A 22,802-nucleotide genomic window follows, 5' to 3' on the forward strand; every position below is an offset into this window, starting at 1 on the left:
CATCTGCCCTTCTGACTAGCCTTGTCACTAAAACCCCTTTCATTGATGCACTGTAATAAAATCACTCGTTCAAAAGACTTAATTTTCCATATACCGCATCTGCATCAACCCCTTCAGAGGATCCGTACGATCGGCTGCGTGTATGAGGCTGTGCCAATAATAGCATTTATTTAGTTGCTTCCTTTTTTTGATTATGAAAGCCAGTAGCAGGCAGACATTTGAGGGGTGAATTAGATAGCTCAGAGTCTCCCAATTGCATGAATTTCACATTGTGTGTTGTCGATTATTTTTGTTTCACTTTTACAACAACAATTAAGATTTTATTGTTCACTTCCTGGTGGGAAAACAAAAAACAGACCTAAACCGAGTGCTTCTTTAGTTCACTTGATTTTACTGGGTGAGTGACAGATGTTACTGTGCATTATCAATATAAATCTCCCATGATGCATTTCCAATGAGAAAGATAGGTCATGTGCATGTAATCCTCAATTAAAGAGCTACCAGCTGGTTCCACAGCTGTACAGGTTGCACCGTATTGACAATACCACCCCCTACCCAGTCCGCTGGCCAAACTAAATCAATAGACCATGCCTGTCCAGGAACACTGCACTCAGGCTGCCATTTACAGACCTCAGCATGGTGAGACCCCTGCTGCTGTAGGCAGATAAGATGATGAGATGAGGGATGAAGGGGCACTTGGTGGGTCCATCCTGAAAGAGATGTGTCTTGTGAGCATGATCAGTGATTAAACTGGACCTCCTTTTGAGATGCTAACAGAAGAAACTAAGAACTAGAAGAAACTTCTCTTAAAGATGCTGAAAGGGATAGTTTACCCATGGTGTCATTTATTGTTCAAACCCTGTATATAACTCTTTCTTCTGTGGAACACTAAAAAAATATTTTGTAAAATGTCTAGGTGGTTGTGTGTCAATACAATAAAGGTCAATAGGGTCCAATGTTGTTTGGTTACCAACATTCTTCAAAATATCTTCTTTAGTGTTCTCCAGAAGAAGAAAAAAGTCATAGGTTTGGAATAACAAAGGTGAAATTTTGATTCTTGGGTGCAACATCCCTTTAACTGATGTTTTGCAGTTTGAGTTGATGATGTTAACAAACTATTTAGAATTCATAAAATTAACTTTAATATTATTAAATTGGTACATTAATAAATGATAAACATCTCTTAGCTTCTATGCCATCAGTAGTCAGGCCTAATATTAAACCAAACTTTCAAGTCTCTATAATGATTGTGAATCCAGCTTTGCATTTCAAAGAGAAGTTGAGACACCTGTTCTCGGAGTACAATCAATATTCCATGCATAAATGTGATGAGATCCGCTATAATTTGCCAGGATCCAGGCTTAAAAGATTATAGAACAGCTGTGACTAAAGTTTTGTGTAACAGAAAATAGATGTAAATTTCATAATTTTCATATTTTGTAACCCATAACTATTGAAAATAAAATATACATGATATTAAAATAATAAACATCATTTAAAGGGACAGTTCACCCCAAAATGAAAATTCTGTCATCATTTACTCACTCTCAAGTTGTTCCAAATCTGTATAAATGTCTTTATTCTGATGAACACAGAGAAAGATATTTGGAAGAATGCTTGTAAACAAACAGCTCTTGACCACCTTTGGCTAAATTACAATGGTAGCCAAATGTGCCCCAGAACTGCCTGCTTTCCTACATTCTTCCAAATATATTCTTTTGTATTTAACAGAACAAAGAAATTTATGAAGCAATTTTTTTCTACTATGGTAGTCAATGGGGTCCAAGAACTGTTTGGTTACAAGCATTCTTCCAAATATATTTCTCCGTGTTCATCAGAACAAAGAAATTTATACAGATTTGGAACACCTGAGGGTGAGTAAATGATGACAGAATTTTCATTTTTGGGCAAACTGTTCCTTTTAAGAGGTTTCATTTTAGATAGGTATAGTCTTTGATGCTAACTGATATTTTAACAATTTACTGGCCATTAAAAATCATAACACAACATTTTCCACAATTCGCTACATTGCAATCACAATGTCAATTGAACATTTTCTCTCAAATTTAATACAACTTAAAGAAGGATTGTGCTCCACCACAACACAACAGCAACCGGTAATTGTCTTTTTTCTAAATTCGATTGACTCCTGCACCCAGGCAAATGAGCAATGGGTTAGAAATGAATGACAGAAGCAAACATCAGTCAACACGCTAAAAGAATATGAATTTAAAATGAGGCCTTGTTGCTATACATACAAGTGGTGTCTTTCTTCCTTGTTAGTGAGCTGTTGAGATGGGAGACACGTGAAGTGATGGATAACAGCAATCAGATCTTATACTCTCACAGCCCTGCGAAAACCCACACACAGTCATTTCCACACACACACACGTCAATCCAAGTGCATGTCTACAAACAAGCACACACACATACAAATTCACATGTGTTCACAGGTTCATTTGTGAGCCTCACATGAGTGACCTTCATGTGATAGATATGTCTATTTATTACTCTTTTGTTAACTTTAACCCTAGGTTGAGCCAAAATGAATATGAATAAGTTATATATGTGAATGTATATGTTCTCTTCTCAGGCACCCATGCAGCTAGTTATGAAACCAACCCCCTTCTGCTTAACAACAGTCAATTGACTACTTTGAACATGTTTCCAAAAGATAAATGGATTTGTGGGAAGATGATTACAGGGTTGTTTGATGTTGTGCTTGGGTTGTGTCTTCACCACTTACTTGCTTATTGACGTTCCAAGCCCCGTATTGATCATTCTGCTCCATGTCCATCAACACCAAAGGCTGATTCTTCATGGAGCACAACATGATCTAATGCTATTGATTTTAATTTGTTTCTGTAAAAAATACAAAAACGGTAGATAAGAAACATTAATAATGCGTTTCCAGATTATTAAAATGAAAATCTATCGTCTGGGATAAGACAGGCAACCAAATGATTCTGCCTCAGCTAATCCAACATGTAATCGTATACATCTTACATCGTTTTAGTATTATGATAAAATTAAACATGATTAATTATTTATTTAAAACTATTGTAAACATGATGTTAAATTCACATTTGTCAAGAATAGTAAATTAATATTTAAACACATGAAAAGAACACATGTATAGTATATAGTACATAAAATGTAGCAGACTTCCTTTGATAAGGTTGATGAGGACTGCTACACTGTCAGGAGTGTTGTTTTACACTTTTGGCTTTTTCGAAGGTCCATACATTGCTCAAACATCGCTAAGCAATGTTGTTCAACACCTTTGAGTTTGAATTTCATTCAAGGCTGTAACAATATTTAGAATGAAAAAAAAACATTATGAAGAACTTACAACTTGACTTTGCAACCGATTAGTTTAGCATTTATTTAAACATGCATGATGATGTGCTGGCAACTCCATTGATGTTAAGAGTTTAGATGCATTTGGGTTTTGTAAGCCTGTTAGTTTGTTTATTAACCATGAGGAAGAATTTCATAAGGATAATTTTAAGGAAATCAAAACTTAGGCCATGTGAAGACACAGCTCAGAGTACTAGGATAATTGAAGTGACAGCAGTGCATTTCCACAGGTAAAATATAAATGCCTCATAAGCAGCCTATTAGCACTGCCATAGGGAATGCTGCACTTACCCTTAAATTAAAAATCCAATGAGTGACAAGTTAACCTCATTAGACCCCCCCCCAATGTCCACTCTTTTAACGGTAAATGCACAACTGTCAACTGGGGGAAAGATTTCATGAAAACAATTACTTGGTGGGTGTACTAAACTCAAACCTTTATATAATACAACATAATATCCATAGAGCTTATGCTTAAATTCAGCATCCCCTTGAGGGTTAAATGAAATCTTATACACTAACAGTTGTATTTGGGGTATAGTTATATCTAAAGTTGTATGTGCAAACTATGCTTGTGCTTGTCAAATCTATTCATGAAATATGCACTCATAATATTCAGCAAAAGTATGAACCGAGCTTTGCAATGGGTGCACATATACATTTCCCATCTGATCAGAATGCTCAGGGAAGCTATTTTTGGCTGAGATTTTAATTTGAATAAATAAATCAGTATTGTGATGTGCAAGTTTTGTTATACAATGCTTTAATATGGCTTCTTGGTTTCTAGGTAAACAAATAGAATAACGTTGAAAGTTCTGTGTGGAAAAAGAGGTCTCTGCACTTTGTAGGATCTATTATCGAGCATGAATCTTAATTGGTGCGTAATAATCAAGAACACCTGCTTTCTTTTAACTAATTAGTTCATTCACATTTGAAGCATGTCAAGTCAGTAAGTGTTTTGGATTATTCTTGGAATTAAGGGAGCCCTGATTCGTCTTTCAAAAAGGGGATTGGTCATTTGTCTCTTATCTTGGAAACACAGTCCTTACCACATAGTCCACTAAACGTCTCGGTTACGTTTGTAACCTTGGTTCCCTGATGGAGGGAACGAGACGTTGTGTCGAACCGACAGATGGGGTTCGTCCCTGAGAACCAATCGCTTCCGACTACTTAGAAAAGGCCAATGTAAATTGGCGAATGAAATTTGCAAGCCGGACTCCGCCCCCGGAAATCCGGGTATAAAAGGGAGACAGCGTGCTTCATTCATTCACCTTTGTTCTGAGGAGCCTGAGACCTCTCACGACTGCTGCAGAGGACAGCACGTGTTGTGGCAAGGAGGACACAATGTCTCGTTCCCTCCATCAGGGAACCGAGGTTACAAACGTAACTGAGACGTTCCCTTTCTGTCGGTCTCTCGACGTTGTGTCGAACCGACAGAAGGGGTTCCAATGGAAAACGCCATAACACTGTGCCCTGTCACAATCTCAACGAAGCGATGGTGACTGGCCTGGGCGAGACCACAAAATTGTAACCTACCAGTGGGTAGGTAGGGGGTCCCAGAGCTTTCTTGAAAGGTGGGAAGGCCCCTACCTTCGGCCTCACAGGCGGCGGCCTTGTTTCTCTAACAGCGAGAAGCCGCCCGGAACCGTAAGGCCACTGGGTAAGCGCTACTTCCTCAAGTGGGGGATGCGCTACAGAGACCACTTCCTACCGCAGGGAGGAGTGGAGATACCAACATGGTCTCACTGATGGGGGAGAACTCATGGGAAGAAAGTGCGGCTGAAGAGTAAACCGCGAGGTGGAGGTCCACCTGGGGAGGTCATGGGTTACCAAGGTGGGAACCAGCATGAGGATACATCAGACAGAACCGCCCTACTGGGGGGTTACAACGTCTGGTAGCACTAGGTCCGGTTACATCTATGTTGCGAATAACTCCGGAGATACCCGGCCTAAGGGGCAGGGCTGCTCTGCCCAGCCTGCCCGCAGGAGGTGCTTGCTAGTGATGGATGGAGTGCCTGTTCTTCACCCAGTGGGGGAAGAAGGGAGGCTAGTTAGTACGCTGACCCCCTTAGGAAAAAGGGGGAAGGTACTGTCATAGGCGTACACCCTACCGGCCGCCAGTCTTGCCTGACTGCAAGACTCGAGCCGATACAGGTTTTACAGGGAGGCTGTAGGACCTCGCGAAGGTGATGGGTGTAGCCCAACCCGCAGCTCTGCAGATGTCTGCCAGAGAGGCGCCTCGCCAAACTCTGTTTGAGACAGCCCTCCCTGCTGATCTCCAAAACAGACAAAGAGCTGCTCAGAGCTCTGTGGCTCTGCGTGCGGTCTAAGTAAAGGCGCAGCGCGCGTACTGGACACAACACGGATGGGGTTGGGTCTTCCTCCCGAGTAGGGAGCGCCTGTAAGTTCACCACCTGGTCCCGAAAGGGAGCGGTGGGAACCTTGGGCACGTAGCCGGGCCGAGGTCTCAGGATAACGTGAGAATCCCTGGGTCCGAACACTAGGCAGTCAGGGGACACAGAGAATGCCTGTAGGTCCCCTACCCTCTTGATGGAGGCGAGCGCCATAAGGAGAACCGTCTTCATCGTGAGATGAGGAAGAGAGGCATCCCCTAGGGGCTCGAAGGGGGCCCTGGTGAGACCTGTCAGGGCTACATCCAGGTCCCAAGAGGGTATGGAGCGCGGACAAGGCGGATTGCGCCTCCTAGCGCCCTTTAGGGACCTAATGACCAGGTCGTGCTGCCCTAGAGACTTCCAAGCAACTGAGTTGTGATGAGCGGCAATGGCGGCTACATACACTTTCAGTGTGGAGGGGGAGAGGTTAGTCTCGAGTCTCTCTTGTAGGAAGGACAGCACGGACCCGATCGCACAACTCCGTGGGTCTTCTCCTCGAGAAGCACACCAGGTCGAGAAGAGGCGCCACTTGTAGGCGTACAGTCGCCTAGTGGCAGGTGCCCTAGCCTGAGAAATGGTAGCTACCACCTCTGGGGGCAGACCACTCAGGATCTCCTCGTCCCGCCCAGAGGCCAGACATGGAGGTTCCAGAGGTCTGGCCTGGGATGCCATAACGTGCCCTTCCCCTGGGAAAGCAGGTCCTTCGTCAGGGGAATCGGCCAGGGGGGAGCTGTCGTCAAGAGCATTAGCTCCGAGAACCAAGTCCGGTTGGGCCAGTGTGGAGCAACGAGTAACACTTGCTGCTCCTCTTCCTTGACCTTGCACAGGGTCTGTGCAATGAGGCTCACTGGGGGGAAGGCGTACTTCCGCTTGTCCCGCGGCCAGCTGTGCGCTAGGGCATCCGTGCCGAGGGGACCCTCGGTCAGAGAGTACCAAAGCGGGCAATGGGTGGTTTCGAGGGAGGCGAACAGGTCTACCTGGGCCTGCCCGAACTGCACCCAAATGAGCTGGACTACACAGGGGTCGAGTCGCCACTCTCCGCGAGGCGTAGACTGACGAGAGAGTGCATCGGCTGTCTGGTTCAGGTCGCCTGGGATATACGTGGCACGCAGGGAGCGGGTCACCTGCTGACTCCACCGGAGGAGGCGTCGGGCGAGTCGTGTTAACTGCAGTGAGCGAACGCCACCCTGACGATTGATATACGCTACTGCCATAGTGCTGTCCAACCGGACCAGCACGTGCTTGCCCTGCATGAGAGGTTTCAGCCTCTTTAGTGCAAGTAGCACGGTCCACAACTCTAGGCAATTGATATGCCAGCGCAGGCGGGGGCCCGTCCAAAGCCCCGACACTGCATGCCTGTTGCACACTGCACCCCAACCCTGCAGGGAGGCGTCCGTCGTCACCACGACATGCCTCGTACCTGCCCTAGGGGTACCCCTGCCTGAAGGAAGATCATGGAAGACCAAGGGGTTAGGGTGCATTGGCAGCGAGGCGTAATCACCATCCGCCTGCTGCCGGTGTGCCACGCTCTCCAGGGAACTCGACTCTGAAGCCAGTGTTGGAGCGGTCTCATGTGCATCAACCCGAGGGGTATCACCGCCGCCGAGGATGCCATGTGTCCCAGGAACCTCTGAAATAGTTTCAGGGGAACCGCTGACTGCTTGAAATGATCCAGGCAGTTCAACACCGACTGGGCGCGTGCTGTGGACAGTCACGCTGTCATGGTGACAGAGTTGAGTTCCATACCAAGATAGAGGATGCTCTGCACAGGGGAGAGCTTGCTCTTCTCTCGGTAGACCTGTAGCCCCCATCGATCTAGGTGCCGGAGCACCAGGTCCCTATGTGCACACAACAGATCTCGCGAGTGTGCCAAGATAAGCCAGTCGTCGAGATAGTTGAGTACCCGCACACCCTTCTCCCTGAGGGGTGAGAGGGCGGCTTCCACGATCTTCGTAAAGACTCGTGTAGACAGAGACAGACCGAAGGGGAGGACTCTGTACTGATATGCCTGACCCTCGAAAGCGAACCGTAGGAACGGGCGATGACGAGGGAGAATCGAGACATGAAAGTAAGCGTCCTTTAGGTCGATTGCCATGAACCAATCCTGACATCTGCCAGATGTCAGGATGCGCTTCTGCGTGAGCATCCTGAACGGCAGCTTGTGCAGGTGTCCGTTCAGGGTACGCAGATCTAGGATGGGGCGCACCCCCCCCCCCGCCTCTTTTGGGGACAATGAAGTAGGGGCTGTAAAACCCCTTGGACATCTCGGCTAGGGGGACGGACTCGATCGCACCCTTCGCCAGAAGGGTGGTGACCTCGCCCCGTAGTACGGGAGCATCCCGGCCTCTGACCAAGGTGGCGAGGATGCCCCGGAACTTGGGCAGGTTTCTGGCGAACTGGATTGCATAGCCGAGACGGATCATTCTCCTCAGCCACCGTGACGGTGTGGGAAGCTCGAGCCAAGCTCTCAGGGACCGTGGCAGGGGGACTAAGGGTACGATCTGCTTCATCGACCCCCCGGGGGGTGGTTCGATGGCTGGCAGTGCGGGTCTCTCGGGAAGAAGACTGGCTCTGCTGGTTCGCCTGCCTGGCGATGCAACTCCACGCACCGTCGATTTGAGAGTGCTGAGGGCTGCAATGTACATTCGATGTTGCGCCTCGCCATGACGCAACGTCGAGTTGCCGAACACCATCGTGTAGAGGGTGAGAGCGGCTGTGATAAACACCCAGAGAGAGAGAGAAAAACCTTTAGAAGTGGATAGTTGGGACGGGGCAGGAACCGTCCCGGATCGACCAACCAGCAATGGAATGGCTGGGGTCGGGCCCAAAAGGTGTTCTCGATCTCCCTCGGGTCTTCCCATGAGGGCCGCTACGGCTTCCGCCGTGGCTGCTGATGGGGTGTTGGTCTCCTCTTCGACGTCTCCTGGGGGGCCGCCGAGTAGGGGCACCGGAACCGGAGTGTCGAAGAGGACCAGGGCTGCTGGGAAGCAGAGGGTGCACGAGATCTCGACGGCCAGGGGGCGGCCGAGTCGTGGCGGGGGAGGATATGCTTGATATCCTCTGTCTTCTCCTTTTACTGTCGAGAACTGTGGCTCGGCAGTATCACCAAACAGCCCCCCCCTTGCGAGATGGGTGCGTCGAGAAAGCGGACTTTCTCGCAACCCATCTGTAGCGAGGAAGGCGGGACGAGAGCCGTGGGGCAGGAAGGCGGGGCCGGTGGCGTGAGTGATAATGAGTATCAGCTGTACGCGCACCGGTCCCGCATGCCTCACGGGGAGCTAGGGAGCATAAGAGGACGAGCGACGGGACTGCCGACGAGAGAGGACCGGGCCCGGAAATGTTAAGTTTTATTTATGTTTGTGTGGCCGGCAGTCGACCGTGAGGTGGGTGCCGGCCTTTTACTTCCGTGTTTTTGTTTGTTTATTTTTGATTAAAGTTTATTGTTTAAATGTTCACCGGTTCCCGCCTCCTTCCTTCCCTACATTGAACTTTGTTACATTGGTGCCGAAACCCGGGAGGAAGGAGGGACATGCTGTCGAAGAGCCCTCGCCGCCGAGCGGCCTCGCGGTGCTGAGGAGTTTGGGCAGCGCGGACGAGGGCGTCCGCCAGCGGCTGCCCGAGATCGTGGTGCTGGAACGATGGGATTCGGTGGGGACGGAGAGCCCGCGGCCGTGCTCCTGGGACGAGGTGGGATGGCGGCCATGGAGGGAGCGCGGGAGTGCCGGCTGCCCTCAGCCAGAAGCCATCGCCGGCCGCCAGGAGGCGGAGGAGTATCGGGCCGTCCACCGAACGTCCAGCACCACAGCATAGCACCGCGAGGAAGAGCCTCTCGGCTGGCTGAGGACCGAGCGACGGCGTGTCGGGGAACCGGACTATTTTTTTTTTTCCTCTCTCCCCTCTCTCGTCCCTGTCGCTCGGGGTGCTCCCGGCTCCGTTCTCTCGTCTCGTCGGTGCGTACCCCCAGGCGCTGGGGCTCTCAAGGGGGGGCCCCCCGGGGGGGGGGAGTAAGCACAGGCGCGGTGGTACCCCCCGGCCTGTGAGGGGCGATGGGGGTATGTAGCGAGGAAGGCGGGACGAGAGCCGTGGGGCAGGAAGGTGGGGCCGGTGGCGTGAGTGATAATGAGTATCAGCTGTACGCGCACCGGTCCCGCATGCATCACGGGGAGCTAGGGAGCATAAGAGGACGAGCGACGGGACTGCCGACGAGAGAGGACCGGGCCCGGAAATGTTAAGTTTTATTTGTGTTTGTGTGGCCGGCAGTCGACCGTGAGGTGGCTGCCGGCCTTTTACTTCCGTGTTTTTGTTTGTTTATTTTTGATTAAAGTTTATTGTTTAAATGTTCGCCGGTTCCCGCCTCCTTCCTTCCCTACATTGAACTTTGTTACACCATCTGTGCAGGGTTTGGCCAGAGGTGTCTCTCCTGGACCACATGTGTGGACATTGCCCGACCCAGGGCCCGCGCGGTCACGTTGGTCGCCCGTAGAGCGAGGTCGGTGACAGCGCGGAGTCCCTTCATAAGCGCTGGGTCGGTCTTACCCTCGTGGAGCTCTCTGAACGCCTTGGCCTCAGGATGGCCATAGCGGGGAGAGAGGGGATAGCTTGGCCCCCAGCAGAGTAAGCTCTCGACATCCTGGATGCCGAAAAGCCTACGTGCTTTGGACGGGAGTCTAGGTCGAGCCCCAGGGGGACTCGACGTATCCTCTAGCTGCCCCACCATCGAGGGAAGAAAGGGTGATGGAACTAGTTGACGTGCACGCGCCGAAGGGGGCGTTCCAGGTCGTACTAAGTTCCTCATGCACTTCCGGGGAAACACGGCACTGGGGCGAGTACGGCATGGAGCCGCTCTCAAATCCGAGGTACCATGTATCCAGCTGCGAGCATTGGGAGAGGCAGTGCGGGTACTGCAACCCAACGCCGGCGGCCCGGGAAAGCATGGCTGACATTTTGACGTCCGCTTCTTCCTGATCTCGACCCCCCGAGGGAGGGAGCTTCAAGGAATCGTCGGAGTCTGATGCCAGTAAGTCACCCTCCGATGCTGCAACAGACATCTCATCATCACGTACCGTGTCCGATACGTGATTGAGTAATAAGACGGCGGACCGTCTCATGGGGAACGGTCAGATGAGCAAGACGAGGTGCGAACGTTCCGCGAGCCAGTAGCTGACGGATTAGCGCTCACAGTATTCCTCATATCACCCTCGCTGCTCGCCGTAGCGGGCGGCAGGGCCGTAGTCCTGCCGTCACGGAACGGGAAGCAGACGAGGTGGTGGCTGAGTCCCGTGGGAACACAGCCACCCGTGACGCAACGTCTGAATCGTCAACCGCCCTCAGTGCGGGCAGGACGTATCCACAAGGGCTGCCCCAGCGTACTGGAAGCAGACCTCGTGTCCGTCCCCTCCTCGATGAGTGTGTTGCACCCACGAGAACAGCGGGACATGCCACGCTGGAGAAATTTGCTCTTTAGCATATGTGGCACCGTCTGCTAGCTTGAACACCTCTGGAACTGCCGAGACGCCCAGGGGAAGTCACCGCAGGAAGGGACCGTCCGCTGCACCACGTCGTAGAACCGGCAATCTGGAGTTGCTAAGTAGTAGCGAGAGTTGATCTTCACAAGCCAAGGCTCCGAAGAACAAAAGGTGAATGAATGAAGCACGCCGTCTCCCTTTTATACCCAGATTTCCGGGGGCGGAGTCCGGCATGCAAATTTCATTCGCCAATTTTCATTGGCCTTTTCTAAGTAGTCGGAAGCGATTGGTTCTCAGGGACGAACCCCATCTGTCGGTTCGACACAACGTCGAGAGACCGACAGAAAGGGAACTGTTATTTTAGTCCCATGCCTCATCTCATCAGACATCCTTTATTTAACAATGCATGTAGCAATACATGTGATCGAATAAATGCATTTTTCTTTTGCATAAATCTCTATATAAGGAGCAGAAACCTTTCAGGCTTTTTCTTGGACCAGGCTTTCTCACCGCGTGCCCTCAGAGAGATCTATCCAATGACCCTAACCTTACAGCTGGACCTTTTTATTATTTACACATGAAATGATAATACCATATTTGTGCACATCCATGTGCACTTGAACATCATAGGTAAAATTTGTGTCACAAAAAAATGAAGGGTAACTATTGTGTAAATTTCTGTATTCATTAGGATTGGCAATGATCTGGCCAGTGAAATAATCTGTCTGACCCCCCAACCTTTTGTGAGCACACTTAATAATCCATCCAAAAGAGCAAGATGAAGGGCCAATTTGTAAATCCTAGATGTATTTCATCCATTGTGATTAATTTCCCTCGGAATCACATTGAGATTAAACTGATGCTGAATGATTGTTTGATGTTTCTGATGTTAATGTCTTAAACAAATCTATTTAGCTATCTATTATTTGAAAAATATAATGCACTTATGATAGAGGAGTCAATTTGGGCAGTTTAGCAGATTGTTTCACAAGCTGTGAAGCTTTTGAGTAGCAGAGAACACACTTAAACTAAAATGAAAAGAAAACATTCAAAATTGTGAGGCTGAAAAATGATGACAGATTATAGTTTATTGAAAGATTGATTTTCTTTGAACACACCACATAGAAGATGTTTACAGCTGGAATAAACACTTTGTTTAAACAAGAATATGGACAAAACACTAAGAGTTAAGGCAAATAATGACCACTTCTAATGATATAAAGAAATATGTGCAAAAATTATATCAATACAATACTGATTTTAATAACTGTAGGTCTATAAAACAAAACCTGACTGATTTAGTGAAAATGTTACTGAGATCGAGTAGTCCAACCAACACAACGAATGTTTCTCCTAAATGTTGCTTAAGGATTTGGTAAATGCATTTCCCAGTGCAATCTGTCAAAATATGAGACAACACAACATTATAAGAATTCATAAAACCTTTACAAAGATAAATAAAGTATTTTTCGTGTTTTATACAGTATGTACAAGCTCAATTAATACATATTAAACATCTGCAAAAACTAACCATAGTAGTCAAAGGTTTTTGGTTTTATTTATAGTGAAAATATACCATGGTCTCGTCACAATAACTATAGTTATTCATCACAATAGTTATTCTGCATTCATCCATTACTGGTTATAATACATGTAGTATCAAATACTAAAAGTAAAAAAAAGACCAAACTTTAACTTGAATGCGTCTCACATTGGAATGTAAGCCTATATGTAATGTATATAACACACTTTCATGTAATTAGTATGGGCTCATTCTCGACAGAAAACGTATTCTGTGTAGTTCGTCCAGATTTTGTCCTCATTTGGATCATTGCTGGAGAAGGCGCACGTGCCAGTCGAGCTGCACGCGACCATATGAAAGCCAAACTCGGACAGTTTGTCAAAAGCTTGCTCGAGAAAATTATACTTCAGATAGTACCGTGATGTGTACCTCTCCGGAGGTCGATCCGGGTCCCTGCTCTCGTTCAAAGTGTCTCCAAACACCTCTTTAGCCAGAGAAGTTTTTCCGCACACCGTGATTCTCGCAACGCGCCTAAATTTAGCGTCTGTCTGTATGTCTCTTCCGATCGTGTACGAACCCCGGTAACCGACCGTGATGTAGCCGGACTTCTTGGAACCAAGGGATGGAGAATGAGCGGTGCTGATGACGGACAGCGCGCGTGAGGATTCCGGTCCGACCAGCGGAGTCGCGCTCGCGCTCTGCAGCGACAGCTCCTCCGAGTCACTTTGGCAGATGTCATCGGTGATAGAGTTGTCTTTACTCATTTTGGGACTCAAGAGCTTTGAGAGGTCCCGCAGCTGGAAAAAGACTGCCTCTCTTTGCAATCTACTCTTTTCTGGAAAATAGTCGGGCAAAACCAGATTCAGATCCCGTAGATAGTCTAAAATATAGCGGAAAAGAAAACCGTCCCTATCCAAAAAGTAACGACCCTTGCTGTCCCGTGCCAGTTCTTTCGGCGTTTTCTTACTAAACATGTTCCAGAGGAGAGAATCCGGTACGGATGTTAAAGTCGTGTGCCGCGTCACATACACTTGTCCTCCGACGTTTAGTTCAATAATCTCTGAAAACATAGATGTGGAGTCTGCGCCGTTTGATATGCCGCGCTCTGGATCCGCCAAAGCCATCGCGTCTCTTTAAACGGAGATGCCAGCTGTTCGGAAATGTGTGCAACGGGTTTTCAAAAGACCAAAGAAAAGATCCTATGCTTGTTTAAATAAGGTGTGGGAGGGGGAGAACGTGCGACCACGGGCGCAAGATGTTAACACTTTATTGGCAAAATGAGACATACCGGTGGCGTGTCTCTATTCTTATATGACAGCGGAGAGCATGGTCTCATAGTTGAAGATACATACTTAGTGAATGCATTTAAAAAAATAAAAATAAAATCACAACCTCACCCGAAAGTGCGTCAAGTAGACCCAATATTAGATCACGGCATTGCTGTTATTTCCGTGCCAATACAAAAGAGAGAATAGTGGCATCTAGTGGTGGAAAGTCAGGATTGGGAAATGAAACTAATTTTGGGAGTCAAGCGTTTAGAGAATAGAAGTGGAAAGTCAGAATTATGCTCCTGTTTCTTCCCAGAAGCACTAAAACATTGGTGTGGCTAATAAATATATAGAATAAGGTCCTACTTTACGCTGGTGATTAAAAACTTTAAGCTTGTCCCAGCAATGGGACAAAAAATTGTAAAAAGCACTATATAAATAAAGTTGACTTGAGTTGACAATGAAACAAATTTAACCACAAGTGACTAAAAACAACCAAATCATACCAATTTTAATAAGTGAAAAAACAATAATAAAAGTTGTATTACATCAACAGGGTCCTAAAATTAATTTATCCTTGTTAATGAATTGAAATTTGAGTCAAATGAACTGACTTGTTGATATCATGATATCGTGATGACTTGTTGAATGCTCATGAGCACACTGAATTAATTTGTATAAATTGGTGCCAAATGGTACAAATTTTTTTTACAGGCACAAAATTATTCAAAATGTATTTATGTGGAGTTGACTGAACAAGAATAATTGTACAGCATGAACGTTTTTTCACAAACCAGCGTGACATTCAAGTCATGATAACTAGAACCCTTTAACCTCAACTTCTTGAAATTACGAGGAACCATGCATTGCCCGACAAACCAGCCATACTCTCATTTGGACTTTTGTTGCGAAAGAAAGTCCAGATTTCACAAATGTTGGAAATACACATGAAGTGCTTGTTAAAAATCTCATGTTAGGTCTTCAGGTTTCAAATATGTTTTAAGAAAGTGTCCCGATGAAAGGATTATAAAAAATCATTTTATAAAATTATGTTTCCTAATTTGTTTCATTAATTGAAAACTTTAACATTTACATTAAACATTCAAGATAAAATACTCATAATATTTGGGGCATGCTATGGATGTTCCAGCCTGGATTCAGTATTGTGTATACTTTATTTTATCATGATTACTGTAGGCATATTTTTTAATAAATCAATGTATTACTTAATATTATTACTTATAAATCAACTTTTCAATTTATTAAAAATAAATCTATTATTAAATTGAAATGACCACAATTTACATTAAAGGTAAATGTCCACTTTAATATTCAGATTAATGATCAATACAGATTATATCTTCTTTTCTCTTGCTATTACACACTGTAAAAAAAATCCCGTAAAAAAACAGATAAAGTACTGGCAGAAAATTACCAGTACATTTTCCTTTATTTTACGGACATTTCCATTAATGCTAAAATGCAAATGAATGCAGTGCAAAATGTAAAATACAGGTAAAACAACTGTAAAAATGAACACGGAAAATTCCTTCATATTAATACAGTATATTGTGCCCTATTTTTACGGCTTTTTTTTAGAGTGCACCCCCTGGTTTGAATACATCATTATTATTACTTCAATTCAAAGCATATGATTATACATTACAGTGTAATGCTGCTGTGATTAACCACAAAATTGTGAAACACTTCTTGTTGTTGTAATTTTGGAAATTTGGTGAGCTTTTTGCTTGAACACAATAGTATATAAGACAATTGTTAACGCCCTGAGCTGGAAGTAGGATCCAACCCTCACACAATGATCAAAAAGGTACAGACTACTTTATTGCGTGCAGTATTTCTCTAAGGAGAAATTTTGTTTAAGACCGATAACTATTTTATTTTACTTAATTTGCTACAGTTTACATTTGCATTAATTTTGTTGAAAAAAACAAAAAACAGTTTTATATTGTTTATGTTAATTTTTTTCAGGGTGTTACTGAAAGTTTTGGCGCTGCAGTCTCTTGTCTGAGCACAGCTCATCTGACGGATGAAGTCATTAAGAGGAGTAAGAGAATGATACTGGACACGCTGGGTGTGGGATTACTTGGATCTAGCACCCCTGTCTTTAACACAGTTCTTCAGTACAGCCAGGTAAGGTTTCTGTTATTGTGCTGGTGTATGAAATCTTTTCAGTGCATTAGTCAAAACTATTGGTGAAGAAAGATATATATACTGTACTGTATATTAAATAGCCCTTATGTCTGACTTAATTTTTAATCTAGAGGCAGCAAGCTGTGAAAAACAGCAAAGTTTGGGCAAGACCAGGATCATCTGTTCCACCTCAGTATGCAGCCTTTGTAAATGGAGTTGCGGTAGGTTATTTAAATACCCCCGTGTATTTACATTTCTGTGAAATCGATTTGCTAAATAAAAAATATATAAATATCAACTGTTTTTCTATGTTTTCTAAAAATGTTATTTCCCTGGTGTGTACATTTGGAATACATTAATATTTTTAACTTTTCTTCTTAATAAAGAATGTCTTGCTGAAGCATGTATTATTATCTCAGATGGCTCATTACAGGGTGTCTGATCCTGTAATACATGTTGATATTTTAGGTGCATTCTATGGACTTCGATGACACCTGGCATCCAGCCACTCACCCCTCTGGCACTGTTTTGCCTGCTGTCCTGGCACTGGCTGAAACATTGCCTGTCAAACCCACTGGCCTCGAGCTGTTGCTTGCATTCAATGTCGGCATAGAGGTTCAGGGGAGGCTTCTGAGGTTTTCCAAAGAAGCACACAACATTCCTAAGAGGCAAGAACATTTTCTTGATTGTTAAGCCATGCAATGTTAACTACGTTAACTAAGTTTAATAGACTTATAATAAACAGATTATTATTATTATTAATATTTATAATTAAATTATACTGATGTGCCCCTTTCAGATTTCACCCACCTGCAGTTGTTGGGGTTATGGGCAGCGCAGCAGCTACATCTAAGCTCTTGGGACTACCTCCAGCCCAGAGCATTGCAGCTTTAGCAATAGCCTGTTCATCTGCCGGTGCCCCCATGGCAAACGCTGCTACGCAAACCAAGCCGCTCCACATGGGCAACGCTGCCCGGGGTGGTCTAGAAGCCACTGAACTCGCTCTCCTCGGCCTTGAGGGCAATACACAGATTCTTGATCTGGAGTCGGGCTTCGGTGCTTTCTACCCAGATTACATCCCTCGCCAACTGGCCGAGGTCACCCCTGCTTCTCAATACAGGTGGGTGTTAGAAGATCAGAACATTGCACAGAAGCGCTTCCCCGCCCACCTTGGCATGCACTGGGTGGCAGATGCAGCTATAGAAGCAAGGGCAAAAATTCTAGACAAACACCCAAATGCTGATGTCAGCCAAATTCAGAAAATCACACTTAGAGTGCCCTTATCCAGATATGTAGACTGCCCTCTACCAGTTACAGAGCACCAGGCCAGACACTCTTTCCAGTTCAACTGCTGCACCGCCCTGCTGGACGGTGAGGTCACTGTTGAATCCTTTAGCAAAAGCCAAATGAACAGAAGTGCCCTTCAAGAGATGCTTCTTAAGGTAAACTTGGAAAATCCACAAGACAATCACTCAAGCTTCGAAAATATGTATTGTGAAATTTCCGTGGAGACGACACAGGGGGAAACGTTCACGGCACACTGTGACACTTTTTATGGTCATTGGAGGAAACCACTCAGTCATGAGGATCTGCTGAAGAAATTCAGGGCGAATGCATCGACTGTGCTAACCCCTGATTTTGTAGAGGGAATTATTTATACTGTTGACAATCTAGACAGCAACCAGGACTGTTCAATGCTGTGGTCATATATGCACTTTAATAAGCAACACATGATGCACAGGCATGAGCACTGCTTTTCACTTTCAGTTTGAATTGTAATGTTTGGCAGATTTGTTTTAATTAACTGTATTTTTATATGTATAATTACTCAGAGATATAATTTTCCACACAAACTGTAATTGAGATATAATTTTCAAATCGGTGCATTTTTTTATGGCGTTTTAAAGGCAGTAATGTGTGAAGATAAAGTTCTTGAGTTTCTTTCAAAATTTCTAAATGTATAAATTCTAATGCAGCAAAACAAAACATAACATTTCAAATCTATTGCTATTTAACACGTCTAAGATTTGTCATTCTTAATAAAACTGCTGGTCAACTTGATTTTAGTTAGATCCTGGCTATAAGGCTAAGTCATTGTTTAGAAAAATACACAGCATTTCATAATAGTACTATTTCAAAAGATGTAGTCTTTGCCCCGATGGAAAGAAATTTCCTTTGGTTCGTAAAGCTAAAAGTAAAAATGACGAAAGAAAGGAAACTACTCACCACACAAAACATCTCTATGTCAGCAAATGTTTCACAACACTTAACATTTATACATGTATTTTTTTTCAGCTGGGTTTCAGCTGGGTTAGTATTGATGTAAAAGAGAGCATGTGTGCATTTTCTTGTCAAAACGGGCCGAAATAAAATATCAACATAACATATACACTTTTCCTAACTTGGGCCTGATTCTGTACTATTTTACATTTATGTTAACTGAGCTAACATTTTTAACCTTGCACATATTGTGCTACACTTTTCTCAAAACAGATGTCAAATGAAATAATTGTTGGCATTTGCAGGTTTATTTACGTAGATTCATTTAGATCTCACACAGCATGATTTGACAATATATACACTCACCTAAAGGATTATTAGGAACACCTGTTCAATTTCTCATTAATGCAATTATCTAATCAACCAATCACATGGCAGTTGCTTCAATGCGTTTAGGGGTGTGGTCCTGGTCAAGACAATCTCCTGAACTCCAAACTGAATGTCAGAATGGGAAAGAAAGGTGATTTAAGCAATTTTGAGCGTGGCATGGTTGTTGGTGCCAGACGGGCCGGTCTGAGTATTTCACAATCTGCTCAGTTACTGGGATTTTCACGCACAACCATTTCTAGGGTTTACAAAGAATGGTGTGAAAAGGGAAAAACATCCAGTATGCGGCAGTCCTGTGGGCGAAAATGCCTTGTTGATGCTAGAGGTCAGAGGAGAATGGGCCGACTGATTCAAGCTGATAGAAGAGCAACTTTGACTGAAATAACCACTCGTTACAACCGAGGTATGCAGCAAAGCATTTGTGAAGCCACAACACGCACAACCTTGAGGCAGATGGGCTACAACAGCAGAAGACCCCACCGGGTACCACTCATCTCCACTACAAATAGGAAAAAGAGGCTACAATTTGCACGAGCTCACCAAAATTGGACAGTTGAAGACTGGAAAAATGTTGCCTGGTCTGATGAGTCTCGATTTCTGTTGAGACATTCAAATGGTAGAGTCAGAATTTGGCGTAAACAGAATGAGAACATGGATCCATCATGCCTTGTTACCACTGTGCAGGCTGGTGGTGGTGGTGTAATGGTGTGGGGGATGTTTTCTTGGCACACTTTAGGCCCCTTAGTGCCAATTGGGCATCGTTTAAATGCCACGGCCTACCTGAGCATTGTTTCTGACCATGTCCATCCCTTTATGACCACCATGTACCCATCCTCTAATGGCTACTTCCAGCAGGATAATGCACCATGTCACAAAGCTCGAATCATTTCAAATTGGTTTCTTGAACATGACAATGAGTTCACTGTACTAGAATGGCCCCCACAGTCACCAGATCTCAACCCGATAGAACATCTTTGGGATGTGGTGGAACGGGAGCTTCGTGCCCTGGATGTGCATCCCACAAATCTCCATCAACTGCAAGATGCTATCCTATCAATATGGGCCAACATTTCTAAAGAATGCTTTCAGCACCTTGTTGAATCAATGCCACGTAGAATTAAGGCAGTTCTGAAGGCGAAAGGGGGTCAAACACCGTATTAGTATGGTGTTCCTAATAATCCTTTAGGTGAGTGTAATTCAAGCAAGTTTTAGCACATCTTGTACCATCACTCCAATTCCATCGAATATTTCATGCAATGGTGCCTTGCACATGAATGCACAGGTGGTGACAATCTTATTTTTTTCATCAACATGGGCCTCATTGACATGCTTGCAGATGTGCTTGCAACCAAGCTGACTAATCGCTTCTGCGGTGTCTGGAACATCCGGATATCTGAAAAACGAATTTGTCTCAGTTACCCTCATTTTATATAAACAGGAACACTGTGGTAAACAACATGCACATTGTAACAATATAATAAAAAAATAAACTATATATAGAAATACATAAAGTACATTACAAAATAAATAATATAGATTTACACCATATAGATTTATCTCAACCTTTCATATTATTCATTGGCAGGCTAATCAATTATATGTACAAATGGTGTAGAACAAAAGCATACTGATTATGTTCATTTCTCCCCATTTCTAAATATTAGTTTTGTTTTTAATCTAACTGTTTTCAACCATTTCCAAAAATAAAATATTTTACCTTGCATCTTTGTCATGGCCAACAGTCACTTCACAGCCAGGGAAGACCTTAGCTGCCAGCACAGGTGAGATACAGCACAAACCAATAGGTTTTTTCTCAGCATGAAAGGCCTGCAGCACTGCTGTAATCTGCTCATTGACAGAACAGTCTTTACCCTGGACAGCCCAACTACACAGATTCTTGGCTGCTCCAAAGCCACCTGGTAAAATATTAAGAAAAAAGAAACAAACATGCTTTAATATTCACGTAAATGACCTACAACCGACCAAATTAAATGCTGAGATACATAGACATTCTTCCTAAAAATAACCCATAAATAAGGAAGGTGTGCTTACCAGGGAAGATGATGGCATCCAGCTCCTTTACATTGAGCTCGGAGAGGTCTTGGATATCACCCCGAGCAAGTCTAGCACTTTCCACAAGCACATTTCTCTTTTCCTCTGTTGGAGACCCTATTAAGTGATCTACAACATGCATCTGATCTATGTTGGGTGCAAATATCTTGACCTGTAGGGAGGTTGAGTGTTGCAAAAAATCTAAGATAATGTAAATGAATAATATAAAACATTATTTTACAAAATAAGCTGTTACCAGCAAATAAAATGTTATAACATAAATAATAACAGAGAGCTATATAAAGAAAGATATTAATATCATTATGGGAGTGTTAGGTTTAAATAAAAGGTTTTGTATTAACAGAACAAACCTGGTATGTAACGTACTCTAAGGTGACTATTTTTCTCTTTATTTTTTATTTCTATTTCTATATTATCTTCGAAGATGAGAATATTAACGTTGATACATTTACAGTCAAAACAGAAGTATGAACTTACAGTAGCTTGATGACGGCTCAAATGAACCAGGACTGCAGACGCTTCATGGATTTCACTTCCATCAAACACACCACAGCCTGCCAACACTACTGCAACACGCTTTGCCATGTCTTCAAATTAAACGACTGTGAACTTGCAAATCTTTTTGGCTTTGCGAATGGAAAGTATGGTTGAATTTGAAAATGTTACAGCGCCTCTGACAGCAGTGGCGGAGACGGACCGTTATTATGAAATGTGTTTTTAAAAAGTCATTTCCGTTTCCGGTTTCTACATTTGACATTATGTGCGGTCGCTGTAGTTTAGTGCTTACTGTATCACGTAAACTGGCAAACGTCTCATGATCATGTTGCAGTCAACGTAAATAAAACTAAATTTCTTGTCTAGTGTGGCATCCAAACGCCCTTCCTAAACAGTATTGTTGTGCGCTTTATTCACTCAAGATAGCTTTCTAGCTAATAACCTTAGGTAGTACTCGAGTCGATTAAAGGTGATCATGGCAGGACTATATCGAGCCCTCAAAACATCTACTTCCACTATGATAAAGGTATGTTTTTCATGAAGCCATCAAACTCTGGGTTTAATTTATTTTACGTTTTATAGTACAGTAAATAAACAGTTTGTGACTGTCAAAGATATATGTACATGTGGGTCTTTAATTATTGTTTTTCAAACCGTCATTGCAGACTGTGACACAAGCAACATCATGTCCAGTATATGGATCATGCCGCACTAAATTCACCAGGAGCCGCATCCCTCCCCAGGTATCTGGTGGTTGAAATGTGCATGGGTGATAGTAATCGATTCAGATCCATAAAGTCTTCTTGCCCTTTAGGTGTTTGAGGAGCGAGCAAAGGAACATGACAAGTATGGTGGAGATCCAGAGCTTCCTCATAAATTGCATATAGTGACACGGGTTAAAAGTACTATGAGACGACCCTATTGGGAAAAGAAGGTTGTGAAGAGTTTGGGCCTCCTGAAGGTGGGCTGTGGTCCTTATGTGTCTTTGGTGAGTTCGTACAATACTGTATAATTTAGTAAATCGTTCATTATTAACAGGCACATGAACCCCGTGTCCACAAGAACATCCCCTCTGTTAACAGTCAACTGAAAATGATCAAGCATCTTGTAAAGTAAGTTTTACGTTTGTATTACATCACACTGTTGTTATGATACACAAGTTATGTTAATTATAAACAAATTTAATGAAATTTTGTTTGCAGAATTCAGCCCCTTAAGCTGCCTTATGGACTACCTGCCCAGGAGGATTTAGCCAACACATATTTGAACAGCAGAGGAGAGCTGGTAGTAAAACGTCTCCTTAAACCACTTGAACAGAAAGCCCTTGAGTCATAGAATTTGTTTTGGCCTACTGTTGTTGTAAATGTTGTGTTTTTGCTATTTGTTTAATAAAGGTTAAAATTAAAAAAGCCTTTCTTTCTACTTCAGTTTAAAACATCAGCATTTTTCACTCCTATGAATAAAAAAG

At 44.1% G+C, this 22,802-nt stretch overlaps 4 protein-coding genes across 5 annotated transcripts; 2 read left to right on the top strand and 2 right to left on the bottom strand.

The window, feature by feature from the left end:
• Window positions 1-12,299: 12,299 nt before the first annotated feature.
• Window positions 12,300-14,186, bottom strand: kctd12.1 (potassium channel tetramerisation domain containing 12.1). Its single transcript, XM_057336210.1, has one exon. It carries the CDS (start codon window positions 13,862-13,864, stop codon window positions 12,989-12,991), a length of 876 nt encoding a protein of 291 aa, XP_057192193.1. The 5' UTR covers window positions 13,865-14,186; the 3' UTR covers window positions 12,300-12,988.
• Window positions 14,187-15,798: 1,612 nt separating this feature from the next.
• Window positions 15,799-18,548, top strand: acod1 (aconitate decarboxylase 1). The gene is made up of 5 exons (XM_057335770.1): window positions 15,799-15,836; window positions 15,998-16,159; window positions 16,291-16,380; window positions 16,628-16,827; window positions 16,959-18,548. The coding sequence occupies exons 1-5, from the start codon at window positions 15,825-15,827 to the stop codon at window positions 17,929-17,931; spliced, it is 1,437 nt and encodes a 478-aa protein (XP_057191753.1). The 5' UTR covers window positions 15,799-15,824; the 3' UTR covers window positions 17,932-18,548.
• A 110-nt stretch (window positions 18,549-18,658) lies between these two features.
• On the bottom strand, window positions 18,659-21,535 carry zgc:162944 (uncharacterized protein LOC569993 homolog). Of its 2 annotated transcripts, XM_057335774.1 has the most exons (5): window positions 21,317-21,535; window positions 20,819-20,990; window positions 20,484-20,682; window positions 19,960-20,159; window positions 18,659-18,736 (listed from the first exon to the last, which is right to left on the bottom strand). In XM_057335774.1, the coding sequence occupies exons 1-4, from the start codon at window positions 21,422-21,424 to the stop codon at window positions 19,964-19,966; spliced, it is 675 nt and encodes a 224-aa protein (XP_057191757.1). In that variant the 5' UTR covers window positions 21,425-21,535; the 3' UTR covers window positions 18,659-18,736; window positions 19,960-19,963. The 2 variants fall into 2 exon arrangements, with proteins under 2 accessions (XP_057191757.1, XP_057191756.1); XM_057335773.1 differs by lacking the exon at window positions 18,659-18,736 and having other exon boundaries at window positions 19,844-20,159.
• Window positions 21,536-21,587: 52 nt separating this feature from the next.
• Window positions 21,588-22,777, top strand: mrpl30 (mitochondrial ribosomal protein L30). Its single transcript, XM_057335775.1, has 5 exons — window positions 21,588-21,860; window positions 22,000-22,077; window positions 22,149-22,295; window positions 22,373-22,446; window positions 22,537-22,777. Exons 1-5 carry the CDS (start codon window positions 21,810-21,812, stop codon window positions 22,667-22,669), a joined length of 483 nt encoding a protein of 160 aa, XP_057191758.1. The 5' UTR covers window positions 21,588-21,809; the 3' UTR covers window positions 22,670-22,777.
• The last annotated feature ends 25 nt before the right edge of the window (window positions 22,778-22,802 follow it).

This window comes from Triplophysa rosa, linkage group LG6, assembly GCF_024868665.1.
Source record: "Triplophysa rosa linkage group LG6, Trosa_1v2, whole genome shotgun sequence".
In the NCBI taxonomy this organism is placed as follows: Eukaryota; Metazoa; Chordata; class Actinopteri; order Cypriniformes; family Nemacheilidae; genus Triplophysa; species Triplophysa rosa.

Excerpts from the sequence above, each read along its gene's own strand:
- kctd12.1 (XM_057336210.1), bottom strand. The coding sequence starts at position 13,864 with ATGGCTTTGGCGGATCCAGAGCGCGGCATATCAAACGGCGCAGACTCC.
- acod1 (XM_057335770.1), top strand. Across the intron at positions 16,160-16,290 it reads CAGTTCTTCAGTACAGCCAG|AGGCAGCAAGCTGTGAAAAA; the intron begins GTAAGGTTTCTG and ends TTTTTAATCTAG. Across the intron at positions 16,828-16,958 it reads GCACACAACATTCCTAAGAG|ATTTCACCCACCTGCAGTTG; the intron begins GCAAGAACATTT and ends TGCCCCTTTCAG.
- mrpl30 (XM_057335775.1), top strand. The coding sequence starts at position 21,810 with ATGGCAGGACTATATCGAGCCCTCAAAACATCTACTTCCACTATGATA. Across the intron at positions 21,861-21,999 it reads CTACTTCCACTATGATAAAG|ACTGTGACACAAGCAACATC; the intron begins GTATGTTTTTCA and ends CCGTCATTGCAG. Across the intron at positions 22,447-22,536 it reads ATGATCAAGCATCTTGTAAA|AATTCAGCCCCTTAAGCTGC; the intron begins GTAAGTTTTACG and ends TTTTGTTTGCAG.
- zgc:162944 (XM_057335774.1), bottom strand. The coding sequence starts at position 21,424 with ATGGCAAAGCGTGTTGCAGTAGTGTTGGCAGGCTGTGGTGTGTTTGAT. Across the intron at positions 20,991-21,316 it reads TGAGCCGTCATCAAGCTACT|GTCAAGATATTTGCACCCAA; the intron begins GTAAGTTCATAC and ends ACCTCCCTACAG. Across the intron at positions 20,160-20,483 it reads GGCCATGACAAAGATGCAAG|ATATCCGGATGTTCCAGACA; the intron begins GTAAAATATTTT and ends TTCGTTTTTCAG.